General features: G+C 42.9%; 1 protein-coding gene across 1 annotated transcript; it reads right to left on the reverse strand.

Annotated features, from left to right (window-relative positions):
• Positions 1-876: 876 nt before the first annotated feature.
• LOC306710149 (AP2-associated protein kinase 1-like) lies at positions 877-19,623 on the reverse strand. Its single transcript, XM_079178546.1, has 20 exons — positions 18,610-19,623; positions 17,381-17,499; positions 15,943-16,051; positions 15,625-15,767; positions 15,179-15,300; positions 14,763-14,844; positions 14,275-14,407; positions 14,030-14,133; positions 13,659-13,741; positions 13,338-13,498; positions 12,827-12,948; positions 12,160-12,525; positions 11,660-11,805; positions 11,365-11,573; positions 11,188-11,277; positions 9,910-10,005; positions 9,422-9,529; positions 9,098-9,265; positions 7,696-7,803; positions 877-2,787 (listed from the first exon to the last, which is right to left on the reverse strand). Exons 1-20 carry the CDS (start codon positions 18,770-18,772, stop codon positions 2,087-2,089), a joined length of 3,333 nt encoding a protein of 1,110 aa, XP_079034672.1. The 5' UTR covers positions 18,773-19,623; the 3' UTR covers positions 877-2,086.
• Between the last annotated feature and the right edge of the window lie 1,193 nt (positions 19,624-20,816).

Consider the following 20,816-nt stretch of genomic DNA (forward strand, 5'->3'; position numbering starts at 1 on the left):
CTTTGTGACTGTCAAACATCAATATACCGAATGATCGAATCAACCTTCCTTCTTGATCTTTCTTCACTACATTTGTTCTGTGCAACTTGGCCAGTGGCTCGGTCTACCTTGGCTGCACAAACAATGGCAATCAGTGACGTGACACCGCTAACCAGATCCACAGTTAAGCAACTTCACAGTGACGCTTACACGCGGCCTTGAACTAATTTACAGGAAAGCCTCAGACTTATCTTTTTCCATCTACGTATACAACTCCTGACATGTTTACTCTGATGAAATCAGCTCACGACCTGGTTGACTCTCCTCTTTTTCCATGTGCTCTTCATAGATACTTTTTGTTAAATCAAAACAAGCAGCTCATCTTTCACACAAGCTCAGCTTACCGTTCTCCTCCTCAACTAGACAGAGGTTTAAACTGTAGTCTGCATGTTTTAATGGTTTATTGGGGGCTCAATCTGACATAAAGATAACTTCACATAGCGGACACCTGGGTTTACGGTGTTTTTTTTTTTTCCATTTTAGCTTTGCATTTAGTTTAATCTGTATAATGTGGTAAAATAAAAATGAAGATAAAATAAAAACCTTTCCTGGAAAGATGATACTTTTGGCCTCTCTGCCCCGGATTTAGACTGCAGCAGTGGAGCGACAACCTCCTGGTGCACACAGAGGAATAGGGACTCATCATCCTCTTTAGGTAAATATCAGCAAGTCTATCGACACACTTAAGACACGAAACAACATCTAAGCCTCACCAAGGCCCCGCTGATCTCTAAAACTCTAACAGGCATTTTGCCATCGTGTCCCATCTCATGAAAGCCTGGATCCCTGAATATTAAACGTCAGCAATGAGGCACAAGCAGAGAGACCAGGATGTCATCATGTTTACAATCTTTTAATAAAATCAGTTTAATTTCCACTTTCTATGGTCTGGTATTAATAGCCAGATACGAATACTTAGGAAGGCAGCATGGTTTACAAAAAGTCCTCTTCTGCGACAAAGTATGAAGCAAAACTAGAAGCATTATTTGAAATCGTATCACTTTGAGAGAAACTTCCTACAAAGTTTGCTCGGTGGAGGTGATGTTGGTATTTTCTTGATATTCCCTTCTGACCCGTCACCTTATGCTGCACATCGGCTAATTTGAAGCACAGGCGTGATATGTTTCATTTAAAATACCAAAACCAAAGACAAACAACATTAGCAGGTAAGAAATCATTTCAAGAGAACCACGAAGCACCGTTAACACTGGACCTGCGTACAATTATTAAGCAAAAAATTCATTAAAGTCCTTTCAAATCGTAACATCGTGCTGGTTCCAGTACAGCTCCCTCGTGACCAGCCAGTTTGGATTTTGCGTAACTCGTCTGTCTTTTCTAAAAATCTCTATAAAGAGTTTACAGTGCTTTCACTCGTTAATATGAAAGTAATAACTGCACGAATATGTTGTGTTTCACACCAATACATTTCATTTCCAATGATTTCTTTGGCTCGCAGCAGAATGTTTGGTATGTTTTGCAGCACTTGTGCTGAATATTGACCAAAGGTCTGCAGCCATTTTGGAAAAACAATACAACTGGTATTAAAAAGGCACAATCCGTAATCCACGTGTAAACAAAAGGCTAAACGACTAGAACAGTTCAGAACTTGCAAACACCGTTTGAAATACAAAGACTTACAAACAGAGGCTGTTAAATATCACAGCAAACAGTAAAGTAAAACACGCTAAATGCTTTCACACATTATTGTTGTTTAACTGGTCAAAATGACGGCTTGACCAAACCCTTTTTGACATCCTAAATTCAGTTTAAAATCCAGTCCAGGCCCAATCCTTCAACGCCATCTTAGGAACTTCTCACTCCAAGTTCACAATGTTTAGGTGCTGAATGATGCACTGTTGTGCTCAGACTGAAAGAAAATCACATGACTGAGGTAGAACATTCATCTTAAAAACAAGAACATCATCGGTAAAATGATAATTTGCTCGTTTTAATACTGTAACAATGACACGAGTTAAACTACATTAGACATTTGGGTAATACTGCGACTGAACTCTACTCTGGCACATTCTCAGAGATGATTATATCATCACGGTTTCCCCTGAGAGCATCTTGGCTGGAAAGGTGCACCAGTGAACGGGTCGTTCAGAGGTCTTCCCCCGATGGTCCAGGAATGCAGAGGCCCCACCGCTACCGACCCCACGGCGGCCTGCCGACCGATCCTGGAGACGACCCGGTGCACCGCCACCGGCTGCTGGAGCAGAGGCGTCTCCGTGCGCAGAGGAGGGGCCCGGATACCGAGACACTGAGGACCAGGAGGAGAGGGTCCCGGGACCAGGTGACACTGTCTGCTGGTTTGAATCTGCGGCGGACCAGACTTAAATATGCGAGCGTCAGCGGGATCGGCTTTGGTGGTTTCCTGCCTCTTTCCAAACGGTGCCTGGAGGAACACATCAGAGGCGTCGGCAGGTTTTTCAGACGGGGAAGAGGAGGAGCTGCCGAGCGCCATCTTGCTTTCGGTGCCTGGCGTTTTAAACGGGGCCAGCTGGAAGACATCAGAGGTGACTGGGCTGACCTGGAACTGGGATACGTGGTTGACGGGTATGAACGGCAGGCTAGTGGAAGAAGCCGGTATTGTGTGGTGCTGTGTGCGGCTCTCATCTGATGGCAACATGTGTTTATCATAGGCACATGCAGCAGTCCTCGGCCGTTGATGCTCCTCAGTGAGCTGCACAGAGGCCACAGCCTGAGCAGCTGGCAGTGCGTTACTGTTGAGCTCCCTCTGCAGGTCTGTGTGTGGAAAAGATGAGAGAAAGGTCAGATATGAAGATACACGAGAGATTTACTGACCTCTGAATCTTATAGGTATCATATGAGATAAAAACATTTTGCCATCTATGATATCAACCACAGGAATGTATGCTCAGGTATTTAATTTGTATCGTTTACATTTCTGCTTAGTGAAAAAAAATCCAAGTAAAAATGTCAAAGGTGCAACATGTTCTAATGTTCTCTAAATATACATATCCTGTATTTGAAAGATATTTCAGAATTCCAATCACGATATATCGGTCAATATATATTTTTCACATAAACATGTTTGATAAAGACCTTTTGAATTATTAAAGATGTGTGAACAAGATATGGACTGAATGGGACATTTAATAGTTGAAAAGAAAATGTCAGTGCTTGCTGGAGACAAACTATCTGCAACAATATAATATTGTCTGATTTGTCACAAATGATCCTAACTCACTGAGTTACAGGTGTATCGCTGACGGTTGACTCTACTACCATTTAGCCAGGTTTAACATGACAGCCTCTCGGAAGGTAGACAAAGATGGATTGACATTTTAAAATGGGACATGAAGGTCTTACCTGAGTGGAATTAACCTGCTATATGAGCAGAATAAGAATTTGATTAGTGCATCACACAAATAAATCTGCCTTACTAGATTATGCTTAAAATAAACAAATCATTTACAAGATAATTGAACCCCGTAGCATCATAACCAAAGTACTTAATGCAGTCTGATGAGAGGCGATTAAAAGAGATTATCATAGCACTCCTTTAACGCCAGACTCACGGTGGACACTTTTGAAAAAAAAAAAAAAAAGGATAGAAATGTACGCAGCAGAACCAGAGATATTGTCTTCTTCCTTGTCAAAACCTGGGGCCAACATTACCCACAATGCAACGTAAACCGCCAACAGCTCAGCTGAGATCCAGGTGTTATGCTAGTTGCGGTTAATAATGCTAATTTATGTCATTTTCAGCCCGAGTTTACCAGAATTGACCAAACTTTGTGCAGCTCTCTGGAGCCACAAAAGGCTTTAAAGGTTTTTTTTTCCCACATACAGAATACAGTAGTAGTTTACTCCAGACCTGTAAACAGACCGTGTACAAGAGGTGCAGCACAACAGTTAACTTTTGTTGAGTTACATCGACCAATATCCTGGACAACAAAGAACATCTTACAATCAATACTCAACACGTTGACATTCACATTTGTATTTTATTTGCCATCCCTTTATAATTCTTTAATCATCTCACAAAAATAGAAGGAGCACACGACACCACAGCTCTGATGCAGGTTTTGGGGCCGTAAAGACGAGAGGCGTCTCAAAACACTCAACAGTATCAGATAAATCGACGGCTTTCATTTGTGGCAAAACAACGGAGAAAAGGAGGGGCTTCTGTTTCACACCGAGGACTAATCTCACTACCTGCTTGGCTTCACCGGTTACAACAGCACACTGGCGGCTACGGGGGAGAAAGCTCGGGCGTTGCATAGGTTCAAACGGTAACGGCAAATGTTCAGACGAAGGATCGTAAAGATAAAAACATACGTGAGCCTTTAGTTGCACATGCAGCACCTACAGTAAACACACCTACGAGGAAGTTGCTTTGAAACCAGCAACTCCTTTTTTTTAATTCACTCAAGAATTGAAATCAGGAGTTCTACACAAAAAAAATGAAAGAATAACATTGAAATAGGACAGAAACAAAGAGGTTTAGATTCATTATCGTGATCATTTATCGTCAAAGAACAACAAATGTACTCTGTGATTTTGGCACTATTTTAGATTCTGAATTCTAACATTCAGTGTTGAGGTGATTTATCTTATACTGCAGGACTTCACTCATTCAAAAGGGAACTACTTCGTCTTAGTGTGATATATCTCACTAAGTGGAAACCCATTAAGATTTGAAGGGACTATTTTAAGTAGATCTCACAAAAACAATCACTTCCTAAGATGACGAAATGATAAAGAAAGTGATGGAGGCGGTCTTCCCTTTCATCATGCAGGCCAAATCATGTAGTTTGATCCTACAGAAACGTATATATATATATATATATTGCTGATTGGAGCTGATCTTTTTCTATGTTGTATTTGTGTTGCGTCTCCAGATTCAACCTCCTCACACGTCACAGAGCCCCTCACACATTTACCTCTCACACAAACTAAACTGCAACACGGAGCGCAGACTTGGGGAGCAGTAGGCCAAAACGTATCCGACTCTCAGATGTAGCTCTGACTTCCTGAGAGAATTTAGGGGGGGAGGAGGGGGAGGGCTGTGCTTTCAGAAGAGATTTTAATGACAACGCAACCGTCGCCATATTTGCAGCGAACAACAACACAAAGTGGGCTACTGGAAAACACATCCAACAATTCTGACTCCACACACACACACATACATACTTATCATAACACTGTATACCGACACACATGAACATTCGACAACACTGCCATGCTTTTTGATATGAATTCTGTGATCACCAAAGCAGGTAAAGCTAAACACAAAGCTTCACAGAGTACAAGTTTCAGGAAAAAAAAGCTCCTAGTTTAGCGATGGAATGAAACGGGGACTAAGATTTAGAGGGTTAAGCTCCCGCCTTCCGGAAAACGGGTTTGAATAAAAATATAATCCTTCACATCTGTCCGTGTAAACAAAGGAAACACAGGCTCACAAAAGGTAGAGGAGGTGGAATAAGACATGGGATTCAGCCTAATCTCCAGGTTGAACAAAGACTAGGATTTTAATTTACCGACAATAGTTGAATAGATATAACCAAGAAAAAAAAACTTTCTCAACACACAAGTCCACAAAGAGTAATATATATATATATATATATATATATATATATATATATATATATATATATATATATATTCTTCAATACTATTCAGTGATTATTGTGTCAGAATCATAGATATTTTTTATTAAAGACTAATATTCATTTTTTACATTCATTCTCTAACACTCTATTCATATTAACATTTATTAACAGGAAAACAATGTCATATATATATGGATATATGAGAGATTTCACAAGTAAAGCAATATGTTTTCCACAAGTAAAGCTTCATGACAATGACTTAATATTTACACGGGAAGAAGAACCAATTGTCTGGTCTGGATAAGAGCCTGCAGGGGTCGCAGATATCTATTTACATAAATCAGGAGTGAACAAATGGCAGGAATGTGGGAAGGATTGCACAATGCGGAATGAATGCTTGCGTTGATATTCAAAACAAAAAGTGCAAGTGAGTGAAAATGATTTTTAAAATGCCATATTAGACTGTCGTTAATGGTCTCGCTCTAGATAAACTCTACTGCATTTCTACTATATCCTATCGCGGCGTATTATTGAAATTATTGTCATGATTTCATGCATCTTCTATTGATATGGCACGCCGCTATAAACACTGTGAAATGACCCTGATTTGTCATTTAATTCCAAAACATGCTATTGCTCGCCTCAAGGATGAAATCAAAAATACGATCATGAGAACGGGTCCTCATTTTAAAAGTTCAGTTCGTCTGTTCGACATCATTTAAATATTTAGAGTTTAGCTGATATACTTTCTGCACCAGTCAGCAGTTTATTTACAGATTACTTTATGGCACTTCACAATGACTCAGTATGGTGGTTATGGCCGTTTTGTTTCCAGATTTGGGTTTTTCTAATCTATGGAGCTTTAAATTGTTAAAGATCTTCAACCCAAAGAGGTAACATTTATGCTACTGTGCAAATCAGGCTACATGACTAAGTTTCCCTTTTATAGAAGAAATAAACTGACCGCATTTCAACAAATGGTCATTCAACTTTTCCAACTTTAAAATGTGCAAATAAATCTGGAGAGGAGAATTTAAAAAAAGGCAAACAACAACAATTTCACTTGTGCACGATAATAACTACAACCACTTATAACTATATGCCTATTGCACATTACAACAATGATCTTCTATTGTTTCGCTATTAGACATAATGCAATATTGCTCAAACAAACTGGATTGTAATAATACATCCTGATTGACGGAGAGAGAGAGATGTAATAGTTAATGTTTGGAGAGGATGATGTTAGTGTACTGGCCACTTCTTTAAACCCAATGGACGACACATGAGACTACAACAAAGGGAAAATGTGAGTGAGAGGGAGAGAGGTGAAGAGAAGCCAGATAATGCAGTCGATGCGGCAGAGAGGACAGGTATGAAGAAGCTCTGAAAGGCGAAGGACGTTTCTACTGTCGGAACTAGAATGGAGATGACAGCCGGAGGGGGGGGGGTGCGGAAAGCTAGCTATGACAACAGTGTTGATTGCTGTTATGCTATGCCAGTCTATAATCCAGTGTTATAGCCTCTACTGGGGGGGGGGGGGGGGTGAGGGGGGGCGTCTACAAGTCGATGAGCTGGTCCACCAGCAGCATGGAGCGGGCCAAGCTGGGCAGGCTGGATTCAGAGCCGCCACTGTTACTGCGCGAGTGGCCTCCTGAAACTGGCCGGAGAGACAAAAGGGGGGGAAGACGAGTACAGGCAAACAGAGGAGGGGGGGGAGGAGGAGGAGGAGGGGGGGGGCAGAGGAGCGGGAGTCACGATAAGCACACAGAGCAGTCAAGGAGGGGAAGAGAGAGAGTGAGCGAGAGAGAGAGAGAGAGAGAGAGAGAGAGAGAGAGAGAGGGCAGAATTTACCCATTTACCTCTACTGGTTTAAAAACATTCTGAGGATGCAAAAACAGTGCATGCACCTGATCCTGTCATCAGTAGGTTTTATGACTTTATTAATTATTTAGCAAATCAGCATGCGACTGAAGGGGAAACCCCAATAAAGAGCCAATCCCTGTGTCTTTAATCCTGAAGACCAACGTGACCCCACCTGTGCCTCCCGGGGGTGGAGAACGTAAAGACTTACCTTGGGAGTTCTTGCGGCCTGTGACGGGAATCGGATCAAACTCGTCCTCCGTGCCTCCCTCTGCTGTGGGCTGCTCGAACTCAAAGTCTGAGATCAGGAGGGACGAGTCTGCAGAGGATAGAAGAACGGTGGGTCGTTGCATTGCAGAGTAGATGCCTCACCCACAAATAGTTCAGGCCAACAACAATAAGGCTCAATACCTTCATCAGCATGACAAACATTTTCATAAAAATCTGCATATTGCAAAAAACCACATTGGAAGCTCTCCAGTGGTACAAATCCTGTTTGATGAGATATTATGAGGAGAGATCAGCAGTAATTAGGATCATGCAGCTGCTGCACACTGATTCAGAGTTGGCGCCGTCAACAGCAGTCAAATGCCTTCGTTCACCAGCCAAGAAGCCAACACTGAACCACAGCTGTGCAGCTCTCAATGTGGGACACACATTGTGGGTATTCCATTAAAGGTTATTAATGTAGAACAGATGTAAGCCGGACCATCCCTCTATTGTACACAGGAAACCCATTACAGTGAGTGGATCAAGTTTATCGTTTGATTTACTTGCATTTAATGCTGAAAATGTATGAAGATATTTAATAACAGTCTGTCAGGATGATGACAAATCTTCTGCTGACACCCAGTGTTTCTGATCTAATCTAAGTTATTACAACTTCAACAGCTCAAGGAGTTTGAAAGTTGAAAGTTTTTCTGCCCTCTAGTGTTGACCAAAGTTCAAATAAAATAAAATTGCATTTTTTGCCTATCAAGAGCATGAATATCAGCTCTGTAGATCAGGTGTTCTCATTCGAGGAAAAATTAAAATCTGAAACCAAAAGAGAAATTCCTCTTCTATATTTTTGAGTTTCATGATGGCGCCTCCCATCTTTGCATTGATTCATTGGAATACCGTTCTCTATCTGTCCATATTGATGGAGAACTTGTTTCGATAAAACACAAGAGCCACAGCGCTTGAACTACAACAGCTAATAATTAGCTTTCCTTTGCTGTCCGTAGACCCTTAGCTTGCTATCGGTGGCTAAGTCCTTTGGGCCCAAGGAGCCACACTTACTGATCCTCTGCGTGGCCTACGTACCAGGTTTTATCCCAAAGAGGCTGGATTCAACATACGGCAGAATATATATTTGGATTTCTTTGAAAAAACTTCAATCTCAAAGAGCTATATGGCTTGGCCAGCCAGGATCTCTTTAGATTCTTGCAGCGGAGACACCACATTGATAAAACATTTAGTTCAGAAGGAACTGGTACATAAAGAGTTTTTATTTCAGCATACAGAGCTGACCTAGGTCTCTGAACTATTATAAAACTATACAACGGCTTTCAAGAGCTACGGGCGGTGAACACATCCTACATTAAAGAAGTCGTTAGACTCTTACAGCTTACCTGCTACAGGCTGTGCACAGTCTCCAGACAACAGGCTGAAATCATCCAAAGCAGAGGCGGCGGAGGTGGGAGCAGGAGAGACGGAGGAGGCGGCGCTGCTCGCTGCTGGGGGGGCGGACGGACCAGAGAGCAGAGAGCCCAGGAGAGAGTCGTCTGTGGCGAGAGGGTCTGCGGCCGGTCAGGAGAAGCCAAAAGGTAGACAGAAAACAGGGTACAGTTTAGTTCAGTAGTGATTCTATCAACAATGCGCTGAGCCTCTGACTTTTTAGCTCTTAGAAACAAAACACATGCCTGCCTGTAACACACACACACACACACACACACCTTTTGCAGAATCTTCCACGGAGCCCCCGAAGGGATCGGACAATGACAAGAGGTCGGGAAGCATGAGCGAAGATGTGTCTGGAGATTTGAGTCCTTCAATCAGCTTCTCTGAAGGCAATGAAGAATTAAGACACGATAAAGGAGACGTACTTTAGCAAAGTGCAATAACAATATCAGCTGTTGCAAAAAGGCAAAAGGCTCAAAGAGAAATACTGCCAGTACGGTAGACAGACGGATGACTACGGGCTGAAAGAGTGTGTTCAATGGTTTGGAGCCAGACTGGCTGTTGATCATGTACCTGATGTTACGACCATGTCATAGCATTATTTAGGACAATCAACACATACGTTTTTAAAATATTGAGGATATAGATTTCTTAAATACCATGTTTCATGATTTTAATTGGACAATATACTGTACATATAAATATTTTGACCATATAAAGGCGTATTTGTGTGTAATATGGATCCTCGGAGAGAGGTATTTACCTGGTGCACCTGACAGGTCGAGGAGACCAAAAGGATCCGGGACGACCAACAGAGAGGCTCCTGAATCCACATCAAGAAGGGTTGATGGTCTTTCAACTACGAAACAGAGACTTATAATCCGTTACGAAGCCCAACAATGAGTCGAAAAATGCATTATGGGAGGAAGCAGATTTTATATTTTGGTACCTTTCATTACAAATGGTTCAAACTTGGCTGAAGTATTTCATATTTTCAATTATAACTAATAATACCGAGTGTGTCTATGCTATCTGTAGCCGGTATTACAAAGAGAAACTATGGGTGCCTTAAATCCAGTTTTCCAATTAATTCACACGTCTACATAAACTCAAAAAGCAATTCCTTGAGTGGGTTTTTATCACGCCAACAAACTGTATGAGCTCTCTCTTGAATATTTCTAGACTGAGTGAGACTCTAAGCAACAGCGCTACCTAAGACAGTATATGAGCAAATCAATTATTGAACTTTTCCTTCTCGTTAAAGAAAACATTTGCTAAGTACAGCAGCAGTAGCATCAGAACTCTTTACATTAATGTCATTAGAGTGATGTCATTAAAATGTTGCGTTTCCCTCGTTCTTACTGAAACCTTTTATTTTATTTACGTGATGCAGAATTGGCAGCTTGCTTCTGAAAGCCTCTAAAAGCCATCAGATTAATGGATCAGGTGCATTAACAGGTTTACATTACATTATATTCCTTCAGACCCGTAGAGCAAAATGCATTATGTGGCATCGGTACAACAGTGAGCACTGAAGTGGGGAACAACTTATGAAGACATCTTTCCTGTAAATCTCAGTCTGAGCCGAAGAATTGTGGTAACAAGCGCTCAGCGGGGTCACCCCCCCCCCCCCCCCAAGATATGGAAATTTGAACAAATGTTTGTAAAGACCAATCATCAAATGCCTCCACAGCTAGCATCTAATTGGTTTAAAGTTAAACAAAATACTAGTTTAACAAGATTACGTTCCTATTGTGCATTTGTTTGCACCAGACCCTGGTTACCTGCTTTCATTAGGTGTCTCAAGCTTCATCACACTTATTGTGTAATGACTTAAATAACTCCAAAGACACAAAGTATTTGCTTTTTATGAGATATCTTAAAATGTCTTATGTCTGAAAACTGTTTGTAGAAACAGCGTGAGTTCGTGATGAGGCCACTAAAGGGACTGTGGTGTTTCATGGGTTCGGGTCCATGAAGAAGCGAGAAAAGAAGAACAGCGAATTTATAGACTGACTCAAGGGAAACTATGTGACATTACCAGTCTCTTGGGGTGTATTATCCACAGATGAGGCCTGCAGGCCTGGTATCAACTCCTCTGAGGATGATGGCTCCATTTCTGAAGGTAGGTCTGGAATTCAGTTATTAACATTTTAAAACATATTAGAAATACGACACATATTCATGGTGCTGCACACGGTAGGACTCATAATAGTACCAGAAGGCTTTTTGTCCTCCGTTTTGAATTCCTCTACAGTGAGGTTGGAAAAGTTGTCGTCGTCAAAAGGGTTCCACGTGGGTTGTGTTGGCGTGTTGGCGGCATCACCGGACGCAAGAACAGTGGAGCCATCTTTGTTTTGGTCCTGATCTGCGTCACCAACACCGAGCTCAACGAGCTGGGCGGTGCTTGGTTGAGATGCAAGTGATCTACGGGTAAAAATACGCACAAAATATTATGAATAAAACCACCAGGCCACTTGAATTTGAGCTGTTCTTTATGTTTATGTGCTTACTGGTTGAGGGCAGCGTCTCCGTCAGCTCCTTGAGGCTGCAGTGAGGAGTCGCTCGCCGGAACTCCGGCAACGCTGCTCGCTGTGGCGTCACTCGGTGTGCGTTGGTGGCCTCGCTCTTCGGTTGTCTTTGGAGAAGCAGGTGGAGTCTGATGGAGGGAAAGCAAAAACACACGAGATCAAAACATGTGTTTACATCTTAGACACAAATCCACAAACCGTGTTATTAACTTTTCATTTCAATCACAGCCACATACACTGGAGGCAAAAAGTCTCAGACCAAAGAAACGGAAAAGGAGCTAAACGTTAATATTATTAAGATATTTGTATACCTAAGGAACAATGTAAACAATAGATGGATAGGTGGATGAAGAAAACACCAGGCCATGCCACTTAAACCATTACCGTCAAATAAAAAAGGGAAAAATCAATTCTGACAGCTCTGCAGGGATGAAGACGTTCCGCACTGTTTGAAGCTGGATGGTGGGCAGAAGGCCACTTACCGTCTCAGCAGCTTTTTGGCTGATCTCAGTGGAGGCGGGCTGAGCCTGGGCCGCCGATGGCTGAGTCATCTGCTGCTGCTGCTGCTGAGATACGGGCGTCTGACCGGAGGCCGGTTTGCTGGGCGAAGGCTGAGCCGCTGGCTGCTGAGCCTGCTTGCGCCGAGCCGGGCGTTGAGGTGGAGCCGGGCTCGATGGAGTCTGAGCTGCCTGCTGGGAGGTGGCGCTGACCACAGAGGGGGGTGTGGTCTGCTGCTGGACTGTTGGCGGTGCTTGCTGTTGGACGTCAGCCTTGGTCACTGGTGACACGACTGCTGCTGCCGCTGCTGCTGCTGCTGTTGTAGTCTCTGCTGCTGTAGCTGCGGCTGGCTGTCACACAAAAGATTTATGACAGAATCGGTTGTCACTCATTAAATTACAAACCACCTGAACTAAATTAGTGCTCCAGCTGAGAATATATATCTGAGTAGGACCGATACATATGGTTGTTTTCCATTAATGCTTACAATTAATTGTTTTTTGGATTGAGACTGTAACATGCCCATCACAATGCCCAAGAGCCCACGGTTATGTTTGAAATTGCTCGTAGAAAGATACTTTTCAGGGTTTGTATTAATTTGCATCAGTAAAAAGCTCCTCTGTCTGTTCAGTGCCTCTGGTCAGTATGTACCTGCTTCTGTGGAGCCACAGCCGGACTTGCATTGTTTTGTGACTGGACGAGTGGCAGAACGGAAGTCTGTGCCTTCTGTGACTGCAGAGCTGCAGCTGGCTGAGAGAGGTTTAAGCTGACTCCTGTGGGATGTTAAAAAGAGCACAGACTACAGATTACTCAGGAAACATCGCATACAGATGCGCAACAATGTATACATTTATAAAAACAGGTTTATCAGAGCATTTCAATCCGTTTAATGCTGATAAAAGACATCAAAGTGATTTGTAACAGGTACAGCAACAGAAGCAGCGTATCAAGAGTGTGGAGAAAATCATTACATAATCACTTCGGGCCTGTGGTTAGACTGTTTTAAATTGCACAAGCCTTAACTTGCATCTGTTCCTGTTGAGAATTGCGGCGCTCGGTGTGTGCACACAAAAGATTAGAGGGATTCCTGCATCTTTATTCAAGAGCTCGGTTTCTTTTCCCTACACCGGATATGAGAATAAGGTCGGAGCGCTGCACGTACCCACAGGCTGAGCCGCACCACCTGGGAGATTAGCCCGCTTGCGAGGGGTGAGAGCAGCCGGCTGGATGGGTAGGATGCCAGCCGCCGGCTGGGTATGGGCTGCTTTGGGCCTCTGGCGAGGGGTGATGGAGGTTTCAGTGGTGGGAATTGGATCAGTCAGTCTGGCAACACAGGGAGCATGTCGGGCCTTCTTGGTAATCACGGCAAAAAGTGCTAACATCATTATTTAATGAGTATCGATACTGACTGTGTCTAATTACTACAAAATGTCGTGTTACAACAGCTTTAATGGTGACACCGTGTAAAGCGGGTCATGCTTGCCTGGATTTAGTCTGGTTCTTCTTTGCTGCTGCAGCCTCACTCGCTTTGATTGGCTCAGGAAGTTTAGGAGGAATTGGAGAATTCTGGATTGTGGAAAGAAAAATGCAGACAGCATTATCAATGACAGCGGTACAGAAACAATTTTATAATAAAAACTTTCTGCAGTTGGCAATAATAAAGAATATCATCAGTGCTGACGAGCATTTTTTCACTGTTTGTAACTGATGAGTTAGTGCAGATGTGACAACTGGTTGGTCAGGCAGACCGCACACAGCAGATTCCACTGATACGACATGAAAATCAATTCCTGATGAGGGAAAGCAAAGCATTTCTAAATATTTCCGCTGACGCTGGTGCTGAGAGACACTGACCTTCACGTTCTGGACAGGACAGGTCCGCTGAGCTAGTTTAAAAGCAAAGAAGGACACCTGGTAGATATCTGGCCTTTTCTCTGGGTCAGGCTCCAGCATGTACCCTGAAAAGAAAAACACCAGGAAGAAACAAGACAGCATGACTCGGAAAGTGGGGAGTTATGAAAGTCTGTATTCACACACACACACACACACAAGTGCGCGCCTTTGTGAAAAACATGAGTTAATGTTTAAGGAGGACTAACGAATGAGGCAGTGAAGATCATAAGAGTAGCGCGAGTTGTCCGGAATGGTGAAGCTGCCATCACAGATGGCCACCTGGCTTTCACCAAAGGGCAGCGTGAAGAAGCACACTTTGTAGAGCAAACAGCCCAGCGCCTGGAGAGGACAACCACATGATCGCCGCGTCACACCACACAAACACAGGAGGAGAGGAGAGGGTTAATAAAGAATATCAATAACACACAGAAAGTCACACAACAAAAAGCTTTTCCTCTCTGAATACCAGCAGATATAGTGTTAAAAACGATGTATTCAAAAAGCTTTTAAAGTTCCCTTTTAAGAATAATCAATCACTAAAACGTATACATCGGCTACTTTACAAATAAACAACTTTAATATTAGTCTAACTAACATTGTGTTGAACTTGGATTCTACAGTAAAACATACTGTAACTGTGAGCGCTTCTGCACCCGGGTCATGACTATCACAGACGTCTGTCCTCCTCACTCACCCAGACATCGGCTTTTGTGGTGATGATTTTGTTATTGTAGAGGTTCACCATCTCAGGAGCACGATATGATAAAGTGGTGTACCTGGAAGCAAACAGGAATAGATCAGAGAGTATAAAACAGGACAGGCGACCTACACATTATTATGTGCTCATAGACGCACACGAATGCTAATGAAAGCAGCGATTTTATACATTACACATTTAACTTTGCATCAGATAAAGCCTAAGAGTGCTGCGCAGAGCCCTGCAGTCTATTTGAAGTATGAGGTGAACGATTCAATTAGTCTACAAAATGTCAATAAATCTGCTCATGAAGGAAAAACTGCAGACAGTGTCTGTGCAGCCATGATTTAAAGGCGTGCTAATGAATGAGAGCTGCAAATATCTGCCGAAGCAGACGAAAGAGAGGCACAAACTTCTTGATCTCCTCCTCCACGATGGCCACTCCTTCAGTCTGCGGGCTCTGGAACTTGTTGGTGGCGCTGCCAAAGTCACACAGCACATAATGACCCTTGTCGTGCAGGAGGATGTTCTCCACCTGAAGATGTATATACGAGAGAGATGAGACTCGCACACAGAGAGTAGAGCAACATGGGGGGGGGGGTCATACATGAAAAGGACCCCGTTAGGAGGCGACATGTACACTGCAGACAATGATGAATACAAAAAGGTGAGGCCACCCTTTAAGTCTTTACGAATCAAGTCAGTTGACTGTGCTCTGCAGAAATAGATAATAAAAATATGCACACAGCATGGTGATCCACAGTGGGCGTTGCCCCTGAGTGAACACAGAGTGGGCTGCCTGTCCTGTCCTACACACTGCAGAGCACTTCACGGGAGAACGACGGCAGAATTGTGTCACCTTAAGGTCTCTGTGGATGATGGGTGTCTTGCGCTGGTGCAGGCGAGAAACGGCATCGCAGGTGTCGCAGAAGATCTGCAGCACCTCCGCCTCAGTGAAGCCGGTCTGCAGCCTCTGATTCATCAGATTGACCACCTGGCCCCCTGCAAAACAATATCCAGTTACACACAAACAACAGGGACACGGCGTCACCGGTGTATGAATGAGCCTGAACTTGGGTGTGTTATTCTTTTAAAAGCGCTGATATTGTTCATATCATTCTGAAACTGTTACCTAAACTCCTTGAGTAATTGAAGCCCATTTTCCTTTCACACTCACCCTTGCAGTAGTCCATGAGTATGAGGACCTCCCATACATCCCTCGATCCCATAGCCGTAATACTGGAGTCCAGGTAACCGACGATGTTCTTGTGACCGACGAGGTCTTTCTACAAAGGACACAAAACACACGTTCAAGAGCGTAAACAAACCGCTGTTCATCAAGTGTGAACCAAAAAGCACGACGTCTGCAAAGCTGTGGCATACGTGACCGCTGAAGCGAATGGAAGCATTTTAACACCGACATGGTTTTCTACTTTGCATTCATTATTCTGCAGAGATGCCACAGAAGCGGCAAAATGAAATCTGACGTACGACAAGTTTTAACACCATGAATCATTTAATTCTATCCAGGTTATTGTTTAGGGATGCAGTTTGAGGTCATAACCTGCAGGGGGAGCTGGAACAGAAAGCTGAAAATCAGGAGCCCATTAGGTAATGAAGAAATGTCAAGTACTGCGCCTGAGGTGAAGCACCGTCTGTCTCACTGTCTGTCTGTCTGTGTCTGACTGTGTGTAAGAGAGTGAGTGAGAGAGAATTAATTGGATAGAGAGGTAAAGAAAACATGTCATGTGATGAAGAGGAATGACACACCAGAGATCATCTTTGAACCAAAGTTGAGGGCCCGTCAGTGCTGGTGTCAAAAGCAAAAACTAGGACCTCAGCTGTTAGAAAGTACCGCATGTGATTCTGTTGAACGTTTATACAATCAGCCATGTTTTTGTAAATGACCATCCATTGCTGCCTCCCTTCCTTCCTGAGTGTTGCTTCAGACAGAGAAGAAACATGCTTTGTGTGAGCTCACTGAACGTAGGAATCCAGCAACACAAAATGCTTCAAAAACAACTCTTCTGATAGAATATCGACACATATTGTGATAAGCTACCATGACATGCATGTCTATTATACACATACATGTCAAGAGGTCAGGCAAAACAGGGATAGTCTTCCATCTTATCAGCGTGTGATCCTTATCTACAATAAATGTATAGCAGGGACACATTCAGCTCAATGTTACGGGAATTTGGCAAAGACCCCAAAGTGGAAAAACTAGAACGTTTTACCTATCTCAACAATGAATGCTTCAGAAAAACAACATGATATTCATACAAATACCACCTACAACTCATTCTATAATAGCTTGCAGGGGGAGACAACACTATGAAAACAAAAACAAAGCACACCAAGAACCAGATGAATAAATACAGTTCAACCATCCAAACAACGCTGCTGCAGGCTCTGTGTGTTCTCAGCACTTCTTCTGAGTCACTCTTGAGAGAACAGAGAACTTGCATGTGTGGATTCATTGGACATTTCAAGCACAATTTAAGTTTCACTTTGTTATGTAGTGGCCTTCACACAGTTTGTGACGTCCCATAGTAATAATCACATGAGCTCAGAGGGAGAACAAGCAGAAATATTGAACCTCAGCCACTCACCATTATTTGAATCTCGCACTTGCACACCTGCAGATCATGCTCGTTGTTGACATACATCCTCTTCAGGGCGCAACGCACCCCTTGATTTGTTCGCACGAGGAACACGATTGCGAAGCCACCTGCAGGGTCGAGCAAGAGATGGTAGACATATCACACTACGAGATTATTACCAGATTACATCACAGTCAATGCAACATTTGAAAGATGGAAAGCATCACAACATTCTCACTAGTTTTCCTTTTTGGAGATGTAGCTGACGCGCTCATTTTTACACCCAATTACTGCCACAAATCTGTGTCCACGTAGCCGCACGTCAACGCGGACAATGAGGAACAAATGGCGCGGCCTTATAGCGTTATGCATTAGTCATGTGTCATTGCTGCGGGGTTGTACATGGAGGCCAAACCATCTGGTATAGCTCAGACCGCAAATTCACTTTGCAGAGTTTAGTTGTGACAGAGTCATCAATTTCAGGCAGACATCGCAGCTTGTGCTGCATCCTCAACTTGACGTGGGTGAAATGCTATTGTACGGCACAGTAGCACTGTAAATCGGCAAGAGACAGCCATAAACATGAGTGCAGACTGAGGCTGAGGGCTTGCATCAATACTAATAATAATACTGTAAAAGGAGACGTAATTACCGCAGCCTTTGTGGGTGATACGATTAGTAGCTTGAGTTCAATCAAAAGTCAGAGTTAAGGAATGTCCAGAGGTTAAGAACATTGCCGCAAAATTGTCTTATTCAATATTTATACTGTGCTGGATGCTCTTGGCACACATGATGTTCAAAAGACTACAAATAGAAATGTAAGAACAACAAAAAGATGTTTAAAATAATGAATAGGATGATTGTTTTGGGTCACGTACAGGCCTCTGATTCAGCATTAGCAATCTACCACCACTTTCTCTCAGCTTTCATTGTACACTAAACCCTCATTTATTAATATTAAAAAAGGCATCGAATAACCGCTGTCCGGCACCAGGTAGGTCTCCAACTCCATGAATCACACTTGTGAATCATAAAACAGCAAACAGGAAACGATTAGTCAGAGCACAGCTGACAGAAAGCGGTGGGCCATCAAAGAAACATAGATTTCAAAGCTGCATAATTCCTGTGGGGATGGAATAATACATCCCCTGCTCTGTCACGTGACTCATGCATGAGGCTCGCAGGGCACACATCATCCTCATGCAACTATAACAAACAAACAAACAAACCCTTCTCACCTTCAGCGATGATCTCCTCAACAGTGACTTGGTGCCGCCCGATAGTGAAGGCTCTGCCGATGAAATTTCCGCCCGCATGACTGGACCCAGAGCTGCCACCTCCTCCTCCAGAACCGGGCCCGGAGTTCACCAACTCCCGGCGAGAATCGAAGAACTTCCTCATGTTGGCGAATTGACCAGGAGTATTTTGCGGCTTCGATCACACACACACACACGCACGCTGATAAAGTGATTCCTGTGCAGTGGATTATTGCACTGATATATAACGCAGGTCAGATTGTAAACCTGGAGTATTCGACGCTTCAAGCAAGTCTATTTGCAGCCTTTTAAAACATGCAGTGATGTCTTTTTTTTTTCACTTTTGATTTGGTGGCAAATTTCCCATTTGCTTGCCAACACAGGCCAGTTGGTGATAGCTAGAGCGGCTGCGACTAGCCGTTATGTAAGTGAGTTAACACCACCCAGGAGGCTAACGCATCTCCGGAGAAAGTATTTCTTTAGCTATCCATCCAGCTGTTCACGGTCGGCTGCTGCTGATGATAACACTAGGTCCTTCTCCATCTCGTATAGCCATTACCAAGCTAGCTCGGTGCTAGCTACTTACGCGCTATGACATTTCGTGTAAGGTTATCCAGGTTATCCTCTGAAGATAATGTCTTCGGTTGCGATGTATCCGACGTCTAACTCGTGTGATAGCGGTCCCCGAAAAGATCTTTCCATCCTCAGTCAAGTGGAGCAACCGTTAGACGGCACATAGCCGCCTGTCCAGCTATTTAATTGCCCCCATTTACATTAAAGCTGTGATTTTTAGTAAGCTAGCGCATTAGCGCGATGCGGCCGTTTATCAACACATATAAAGCGCAGAGTCGACAGGAAACTGAAGCCTCCGTCTGTTGCGACTTGAAATGAGAAACCATATAATTTGACATCTACCAAAACAGTAGGCAGAGGTTTCAACCCAGCAGCCTAATCTCTGCAACCACAGCGATCTTTGGCTGCCCGCGATATCGCAACATCCTAGCTGTTGCTGTTGACGCGCGGACAGAATTGTGGGTATTGTAGTTGCAGAGTGCAGCTGCAGCCTCCCCTCCCCCTCAGCGTATGAGGTCATACGCCGCGTTCAGGTCACATCGCTGAGCCCGTACACACCAGAAGTTAGGAAAACCGTTCACTGTCAGCCTCTATTTACAGGTACATTGTGTAACATTTAGGGGGGGGGTTATTGGCAGATATTAAATATAATGTTTATAACTATGTTTTAATCAGTGTATTATTACCCGCAACTAAGAACACACGCACAAAGCACGAGCAGATATGCAGCTGTGGGGATGTGAACCAGGTGAAATGAAGGATACTCCGAGTTGACCGCAACTACGCTTGTTACTGTACATGCAATACAATATTTGTGAGTAATAAGCCAATACTTTATCAATACATCTGTGAACATGTAAACAAAAGTGAAACCTAAATCGGCCACAACCACTATGTTTACACAAGCACAGCATGAATGATGGCTGAAAGCTTTTATTTTGTAAACTTCACTACCAGCTGAGACAAAGCAGCCAGGTGGACAGAAGACAGGAGGAATGATGATGTCTGTGTTCTTCATCCTTTATAAACTTAATTCAGAAATCTTATGATATTGACATTTTACTTTTGTTTCCAGTGAGATATTAATTACTTTATACAGTGACTTTGCTGCTCTAGAAACAATATTTAGCTATATCTAAATTATAAATAACTTCTAAATCTGTTCTGGATTCATTTGTTTTTGAAATCTTATATATCTTTTTTAAAACAGTTAGTGGAATTTAGTTGGTTGCAACCTGCCACAAACTACTTAATGCCACTAAAACTTGCCCCTTTAAGTATTAATAGCAAAAGGTGAAGGTTATAGCCTGCTATCTATATCTATATTATTTGAGTATTATTACTTATGCGTTAATGTAAAAGCCGTATTGTGGTCTGCTGTTTTTATTTGGTAGAGGTGAAGCATTTTTTAAACTATCACTTTCATTATGGGTGTATCGGCTGACTATCGTTTTGTTTGGATTGTAAAAAAATCGGAAAATAAATGTGTCACAATTAGGCTACACAGAGCTCAAAGTGACACCTTGAATGCTCGTGTTGTCCAATCAATAGTATACAATTCAAAATGATTAAAAACAATAAGAAATAACTAGAAGCAGCAAATTCTCATATTCGTG

Source organism: Pholis gunnellus, assembly GCF_910591455.1.
Source record: "Pholis gunnellus genome assembly, chromosome: 18".
NCBI classification, from domain to species: domain Eukaryota; kingdom Metazoa; phylum Chordata; class Actinopteri; order Perciformes; family Pholidae; genus Pholis; species Pholis gunnellus.